The 8,599-nt window shown below is 53.1% G+C and overlaps 2 protein-coding genes across 2 annotated transcripts in view; both read right to left on the minus strand.

Moving 5' to 3' along the window:
• Nucleotides 1-2,150, minus strand: part of ganabb (glucosidase II alpha subunit b) — a 38,266-nt gene extending 36,116 nt beyond the window's left edge. The window contains exons 1-3 of the mRNA XM_080535654.1: nt 2,130-2,150; nt 1,077-1,181; nt 342-450 (exon numbers count right to left, since the gene is read on the minus strand). Of these exons, the coding sequence (XP_080391780.1) occupies nt 342-450; nt 1,077-1,181; nt 2,130-2,149 (234 nt within the window). The 5' untranslated portion in view covers nt 2,150. The remainder of the gene's footprint in view (nt 1-341; nt 451-1,076; nt 1,182-2,129) is intronic.
• A 1,669-nt stretch (nt 2,151-3,819) lies between these two features.
• On the minus strand, nt 3,820-7,764 carry ints5 (integrator complex subunit 5; the record flags this gene model as incomplete). Its single annotated transcript, XM_080535473.1, has 2 exons — nt 3,820-6,907; nt 7,691-7,764. The coding sequence occupies 2 exons, from the start codon at nt 7,762-7,764 to the stop codon at nt 3,820-3,822; spliced, it is 3,162 nt and encodes a 1,053-aa protein (XP_080391599.1).
• Between the last annotated feature and the right edge of the window lie 835 nt (nt 7,765-8,599).

The raw sequence follows: 8,599 nt of genomic DNA on the forward strand, positions 1-8,599 counted from the left end.
TTTAAAACTAGTAATATCGTACTAATATCGATATCGAGATATCTGGCATAAATATTGTGATATGCATTTTCGTCCATATCGTGCAGCCCTAGTGTGTATGTACCGTAAGTGCGTGTGTGTGTGTGTGTGTGTGTGTATGCAAGTGAATGTGTGTGTATGTAAGTGTGTGTGTGTATATGTGTATGCAAGTGAGTGTGTGTGTGTATGTAAGTGTGTATGTAAGTGTGTGTGTGTATATATAATAACTTTTATATGTATAGCGCTTTTCCTGCAAACGTTGCAGCTCATGTGTATGTAAGTGTATGCAAGTGTGTGTGTGTGTGTGTGTGTGTGTAGCAGACCTTGTTGTTGTCGTTGATGAGCTGCAGGGTGAGTCTGGTGTGGGTCAGCTCCAGGGTCTCCAGCAGGGCTCGGTAGGGAGACTGGCCCGCCTTCAACGACCGCTGGCGCCTGGGGGGCAAACACACCTTGAGAACGCACACGCAGCACACACACCTAGCAAAACACCTCCTATCTGATACATCTACACACACGTTTCGGGGAGTAAACTGGAGCGGAACAGAAGAAGACAGAGGGACTTGTTGAGCCGATTGCAAACTCACTAGTCACTAAGATACCAACTACAGATCATCATACAGTCTGACGACCAAACCACCCTCAAGACCACCAGGACCAAGCTCCGCACCTGGGGTGACGGGGCTGCGGCTGAAAAGGCCCTGTCCCTCTGGAACGCCCTCCCCAACCACATCAGACAGGCCAACACCCTCCCAACATTTAAACAGGCCCTCAAAACCCACCTCTTCAAGCTCGCCTTCACCAGTTAACCCTCTCCCCCTCCCCTCCCCATGTGTCCCCAGCACTACCTCAATAGGCCCCTATACTTTCTTCTATTTAACTTTTGTTTCTTTTTATTATTACTACTCGATCTTTTCAGTTTGTAAAGCGTCTTTGAGTGTCTAGAAAAGCGCTATATAAGTCTAATGTATTATTATTATTATCATCATCATCATCATCATCATCGTCGGCCAGATGACCACAGTGGAAGGTTGGAGCTTCAAAATGGGAGACGGACTCACTTGCAGAAGGCACTCTGGTCACAGGTTTTAAAGTTCCCCCGGTCCACGGCCCGGGTTCCCCCCAGGCAGAGAGACAGCACACAGAGCACCAGGAGAGGCCCCATCCTAGCAGGGAGGGCAGAGGCAGGAGGAGGCAAAGGTTAGGTGGGGGTGGAACAACTAGAAGACATTTCTGTAGTGTGTGGTAGACCGTCCACGACCATGCAAGAAACCAGTCAGACATGAACGCATTTGAGAGGGTCAGTATTATGCAGTGAATGATAAGTTGCACCACAAGCGAGACCTTGACCTTCCAACTGAGGGGATGAATGTAGTGTAACTGGGTAGGGTCCTGGTGTGAGGTGGAGACACATGGCGACAGCTGATAGGCTGCTTCCTGTCTCCATGTTGGAGTAGTTTTTTTTAAATTTAGACTTAACGTTATCCAATAACGTACACGTGTGAATAACCTGTTTAACCTTTAAAGCCTGGGGGAAACCTACAGGATAATTAACCGTATCACATTAATATCGTGGCTCTGAAACCCACCGAAGCATCTCGAAGCGACATCCTCCTGTCAACTCTGTGGCGCGTTCGTAAACGCGCTATTGGAAATCTGATCGACACTCGTGGAATGTCTCTCGTCCAATGAAATTACTCGGTCCCTTTATGACGTTGAACCCAGTGTGCGCTCCCGCGCTCTCAGAGCGAGTTTACGAACGCGGCCCTGGAGATGACCGAGTAGCTCTTAGCTCCAACCGGTCTTTCAGCTAGGACATAGGCTATTGATGCATATGTCACTTTATGCATACTGCCGATCACGTTCATTGTTTGTATGAGTCGTAGCTAATTGTCTGGCTAGTTAATTAATATGATTAATAATAATAATAATATTGGTAGAGAGGTTAGGTGTAACGGGGTCTTTCCTGCGACAGTCACTCAACATCTCAACCAGTCTGTCACATAAAGCCAGGGAATGACCATCCCTACGCTCGCTGGGTCCATATGCATAGTCAACATTATCTAAAAAAAACATTAGATGCTCGTTTAGACAGCGGAACTGCTTTGTCTTACCTCGCTGCGACGGCGGCCATCTTGATTCTGCACTGGTGACAGGGCGCGTTCGTAAAGTCGTTCTGAGTGCACCGGAGCGCAAACCGGGTCAACGTCATAAAAGGGACCGATCTGATTGGACAAGAGGCGTGACCATGAGTGCGACTTTACGAACGCAGCCCAGTAAAGACCGTGTAGAACAGCCAGACTCACCGACTAGTGTGGAGGCAGTCACTGTACTACAGACCTCATGGATGTTATTGACATGATCCAATGTTTCGATGTCTGTGATAAACTGGAGAACGTATCAAACTAATTGTAGTCCGACTTCCCTTCGCAAAATAGAGAAATATGGCAACTTAGCCTTCGCTTGATGTTGTGCTGGTGCACTACGAGGACATCTGGCTCCTGTTTCTCTATCCTCTCAGGCTCGGACACGTCAGCTGGGTAGTCAAGACCTGACTGTGTCAGTGTGATTTAGTTCTGCTCTCTTCATCATCATCATCATCATCATTAGTTCTGCTCTATTCATCATCAGATGTGATTTAGTTATCCTCTATTCATCATCAGATGTGATTCAGTTCTACTCTATTCATCATCATGTGATTCAGTTCTACTCTATTCATCATCATGTGATTCAGTTCTGCTCTATTCATCATCATGTGATTCAGTTCTCCTCTATTCATCATCAACGTGATGAATGTGATGAAATGCCATTTGTACACTGGAGCATGAAGGAAACGGGGGAAATAATTGTTAGAAAAAAAATATATAGTGGTATATGATTTAAAAAATATATAGTGGACACAATGAGTAGCAGCAACATTTTGAGATACATTAACTTGCTGAAAGTTGCACATATTTATTGTCTTATGAAAGTATCTGTATTCTGAACACTTTTTTATGCATCATATCATAATACTGAATAATTCAATATGTATGTATGTATTTTGATACCGATACAACCTGGGTGACATGACACAACACCTTGTTATCAGTTGCCGAAAAGATAACATCCTAAAACGAGTTTTATTGCATTCTTGCAGGTTTATTATGACTTTATTATTATGATTGATTTCAAATGTGAATTGTGTAGGCCTACAGTAGTTTGTACAGAAAGTCATAAGGCATATTTCACCATATCTCATGGTCATCATTGACTTGTGGTGCTGCGATGGTGATCTAGAATTACATTAAAACCAATGTACCATTACAGAGGTGTGGTACTCAAGATGAAGGACAGAACATGGAGAGAAATCCAGAACTCATGAGACTTATTGCTTTTACTATAACCTTCTTTACCTTCTACCCACGAAAAAGCTCAGTGCCAAAAAACCTAGAGCGCTACCTCGCTACAGTCCTGGAACAATGAAAATGCGACCAATTCCCATTTCCTGGTCACTTATTGGTGCCACTTCTTTTTGTTACAGCCGCTAGTTAGAAAATTCTACTCAATGTAAAAATGATACAAAACATGAAAGATAAAACAGAAGCAATAACATGCTCAACACTTGAGGTGGACTAGGCTATGTCTGAGTGCATACAGAACTAGATTACAGTGAGACCAACAACTTTTGAAAAAACACAAAACAGCAAAAAAAGTCCTTATAAACACGTGTTCTCTCCTTTCTCTTCTTCTTGCTTCTTCTCTCCATCGCCATCGCCTCTATTCGTCAGTCCTCCTCCCCCTGCCCCCCCCCTCCTACCCCCCCTAGAGCTGGAAACGCCAGCACAGGTGCCCCAGCCGGTCGATGTTCTTATGGAGGACGCTGTGGATCGGCGCCACGTATCTCGCCACGTCTCCGTCCCGCGAGAAGTCCCTGCAGAACAGCCCTTTCTCGGCGCTGAAGACGAACTTCTGCGGCATGGGGCCGTTGCCCCTCACGTACTCCCACACGGCCAGCAGCAGCAGGCGCACCTCGAAGGGCGTCAGCGAGGGGAACGCCTCGTGGACGTTCCCCAGCACCGGCGGCAGCAGCTGGCCCTCGCCCATGCAGGACACCAGCAGGCAGGAGGCCCCCAGGTGCCAGGGGGAGTCCACCGCCAGGGCCTCCCGGGACGCCTCCCAGTGGGCCAGCAGGGTGGCCAGCAGGCCCCGGAGCACGGCCGAGCAGTAGCAGAGCGCTGGCCGTCCGGAGGCCACCACGTGCAGCAGGGGGAACAGCACCGGGTGGGCCTCGAAGCGGCGGCGGATGTGGATGTCGCGCTCCACCGTGGTGCGGGCATGCTCCTCCGGCGGCCAGGCCAGCTCCCCGTTGGCCACGTCCGGGCAGATGTTCTCCACCAGGGTCACCGCCACCACCTTGGCCGCCTCGGCGTCGATGGGCGGCGGCTCGTCGGGATCAGAGGATCCGAGGCGGCGGTGGTGTTGTTGCTGCGCTCCGTTGTTCCCGCCCGCGCCTCCTCCTCCTGCCCCGGGGGGGGCACTGCAGCACTGGACGGTGACGGCTAGGAGCGTCTGCACGTTCTGGATGACCCCGGCCGGGTCCGGGAGCGCCTTGGCGCGGCGGTGCTTCAGGCCCGTCCCGATCACCCCGGCGTGGAACACGGACCACACGCTGCCGGAGAAGTTGACCGTGGTGCCGAACCGGCAGTTGATGTCCAGCAAGGAGCCCTCCCGGTCAGCGGGGGTGAGGAGGGAGGAGGAGGAGGAGGAGGTGGAGGAGGAGGAGGGAGGGGTGTCGTCCACACCGCCTCCGCCGCCGCCGCCGTCCTCGCTCTGCCCTCCGAACAGGTCGGCGTTGCCTTGGTGGAGGGCTCCTTCCACCAGCTGCTGCAGGACGGCCTTGAGGGTCAGGGGGGAGTAGGCGGCCAGGCGGGACAGGAGGAGGGCCGAACAGTTCACCGCCTCCTCCGCAGCCTGGCCCCCTCCTACGTCCGCCCCCCTCCTCCGCAGGGCCAGGAAGAAGTGCGCCACGGCGGCCCGGCAGACCAGCAGCAGGCGGGCGGCCGAGGCGGCGGGGGGCAGGGGGCTGCAGGACAGGAGGCGTGCGGCGGCGTGCGAGACCGCCGGGTCGCCGTGGAGGAGCAGCGGGCAGAAGTCGTGGAGGTGCCCCGAGGCCGCCGCTCCCACCTGCACGGCCATGGAGGACCGGGCGCCCGACCCGGCGGCTCCTCCTCCTCCCGCCCCCCGCCGCTCCTCCTCCTGACTCTGCACGGCCGACGCCAGGTTGAGCAGCAGCTGCCGGAGCTGGCGCGGCCCCAGGGTGTGGGTGTGGATCTGGGCCACACAGCGGGCCACGGCGGCCGGGATGAGGCCTGGCAGGCAGGCGGAGAGCGGGGAGTGGAGCTGCCAGGCCAGGGCCAGCTCCTCCGGGTTGCGGGCCTGGGTCAGCAGCTGGCAGAGGGCCTCCGTGGCCACGCTGGGGCCGCCGTACACGGACAGCAGGCACAGCAGCTGGTGCAGCCAGAGGTGCCGCTTGCGCTCCAGCCGCAGGGTCTCGGCGCACAGCTCGCCCACGTGCGACTGCAGCTCCTCCAGGAACGGGACCACGCGGGGGGGGCAGTCCGCCTGCGGGGCAGAGAGGGAGTGGGGGTTGTTGCCGTTGTCGGCAGCGTCCGGGCGGTTGTAGACCAGCTTGTGGAGGTGCAGCAGCAGCGCCTGGAGGAGGCGGTCGCAGGCGTCCCGCACCCCCTCGTGGGGCGACGGCGAGGGGCCCGAGGAGACGATGATGACAGAGGCGGGCGTGGCCGTGTCGGCCAGGAAGCGGAGGACGCGCGCCCCCCCCGCGGGGCTCTGGCTGACCAGGTGCACGGCCAGGCCCAGCATGTTGTCCAGCTCGTCCCGGGGCAGGCCCTGCAGGACGGCCTGCAGACGCAGCAGCACGGGGGGCCGCAGGGACTCCACCAGCTCCGCCGACACGGCGCCCAGCAGGGAGGGGGAGAGCGCCGCCAGCTGGAGGAGGAAGGGTACCGCGGCTCTCCGGAGATGGGCCGAGTTCTCCCAGGCCGAGGAGGAGGACCCGGACCCCGAGCCGGACGGCGGAGGAGGAGGAGGCAGACTCAGACTCTCCTGGAACATCCTCAGGAGCTCCCGCCGGATGCTGTCCGAGTGGCGCGCCGCCAGGTGGCCCAGGATGCCCACCACCGAGCCGATCTTGGGCGTCGACGACGACCCGCCTTGACCTTGACCTTGACCGGCCTTCTCGTTGCCGCCGTGGGAGCAGAAGTCTTTGAGGCCGCACGCCAGCACCCGGCTGATGATGGTGCCGGGGAAGGAGCTGCCGATGTGGGCCACCACCCAGTCGAAGTGCGGCGAGTGCTGCACGGAGGTGTCCAGCAGCGCGTCCACGCAGGCGTCCGGGCACCAGGCCAACATGGCCGCCAGGCACTGGGAGTACGCCTCCATGAGGGAGCGCGTGGCGGCGCAGGACATCCACAGCTGGAGCAGCTCGTTGAGGCTGGAGGAGTGGGGCGCCGCCCTGCGCCCCGCGTGCTTGCTGCTCAGCTGGCCCAGCAGGTCCACGGCCCAGGAGGACACCAGCGGCGCCCAGGCCCGGGGGTTGAGGCGGATGAACTCGGACAGCACGCCGTGCACCTCCTGGATCACGTCCTCCAGGTTGGAGACGCCGACGCCGTTGTTGACGCCGTCGCCCTCCATCTCCAGGTTGTGCAGGAAGACGGACACGTGCTCGTCGTAGACGCCCCGGAGGTGCTCCAGCACGGCACCGCGGCAGGCGGGCACGGAGCGCAGGAGGCGCACGGCACAGCGGGCATGCTCACGCACGCTCAGCTTCCGTCCTTGAGTCTGGTCCACGCCGCTGATGAAGGCTTTGATCTCTTGGGACAGCTCCTGAGGGCTACACAGGCGCATATGGGAGCAGACAAGAGCACAAGGAGAGGTTAGTTACATTTAGGGAATCTGTCAGAATGGAGAAAAGGTGAGAATTTAAAACAATTCTTAAATTTAAAACAATTTAAAACAATTCTTAGCATTAAAACAATTCTTAGCATTCTTAAAAGTAAACTGCTATAATTATGACTGTTAGACAATGCCGTAGTTTTACATTTCTGTACATCACCATTATGTTTTGTTGTCTATTTGCTGTCTTTTTAATGTATTGTCCAATGTCAACTGTTGTTTGTGATAGATGTCTGTTCATTGTTGTTTATCTTAAATAATAAAAACTATTAATCATTTTAAAAAAAATAAAAGCATTCTTAATAAAGTTGACAAGCTACTAAGGGCACTCAATAATAGACTCCAAGACAAAACCTCTCACTGTCGCAGAAGTAATGGGTAAGTTATTGATAGGTATAGGCCTAACTTGGTAGTATCATACATTCATCATCAAAGTGTAACTTCCTCCAATACACTTTCACATCACTATTTGGCATTATGACAAGCTCATCTGGCAAACCAAACACTCTACTCAGACTACTACTACCCACCTCCACCTCCACCTCCACACACACACACACACACACACACACACACACACACACACTCACTCACTCACTCACTCACTCACTCACTCACTCACTCACTCACTCACTCACTCACTCACTCACTCACTCACTCACTCACTCACTCACACACACACACACACACACACACACACACACACACACTCTCTACTCACCTGAGTGTGTGTTGCGTGTGAGTGTGAGAGGTCTGCATCGCTGTCACGGGTGTCCCGTCAAACACGGCAGACATAGTTTGGTTTTTCAACGTTATAATATCCCATGAACAACTCTACCCTGGTCACGAGCTAACAGAATGAACAGTATCTTAGGTGAAACGTTATGTTTTAGGGTGTTATTCAGAACAGAAGTATCAAACAGGCGCCCCATAAAACGGAAGTATTTCACAACTTCTTCGATGGCAATTTTCGGGTACTAAAGCAACTGTGTTCGTCTCTCTACCGCCCTCTACCGGGCTGGCATCATTAATACCAGTGAGAAGAAGTTGGGTGGGAATGTGGATGGGAAATAAACACATTGTATTATTTATATTGCATAATATGGAAGGCCATCAAGGTAAGTAACGTCAAGAAATCCCGTGTCCACACGCAGTGTTGCCAGATTGGTCTAATGATTACCAGCGCCATAAGTGCTCAAAACCCGCCCAAATTGATAAAAACCAGCCCAAATTATAGCACATAATATAATAGGGACGGCTGGTATCAATGGGCTAGCAGGGCTAAGCCCCCCTATATTTTACAATAAATATGAGAAAGTTATTAAATTAAAGAAATAATAAAATATAATAATTGTTGAATAATATAATTCATATATAATAATTGTTCAACCTTAGAACTAATTGATTTTGGTGGAACCTAGAGCAGCAACAGCACCGAATAGTCACAAAAAACTAGGATATATCTAAATGGGCTGATTTTATACAGCCCAAACTCCTAGAATCATCTTCCAATCATTGTTGTCACATCGTGATTGACAGGTATATTGCCGCCGCCTTGATTTCCCGAAAATTTGGCCTAAATTAATTCAGCTCAGGCTGACTTTTGACCAATGACAGGGCGTAGCAGTAC

The sequence above is a fragment of the Nansenia antarctica genome (genome assembly GCF_963989245.1).
Source record: "Nansenia antarctica genome assembly, chromosome: 7".
NCBI classification, from domain to species: Eukaryota; Metazoa; Chordata; class Actinopteri; order Argentiniformes; family Microstomatidae; genus Nansenia; species Nansenia antarctica.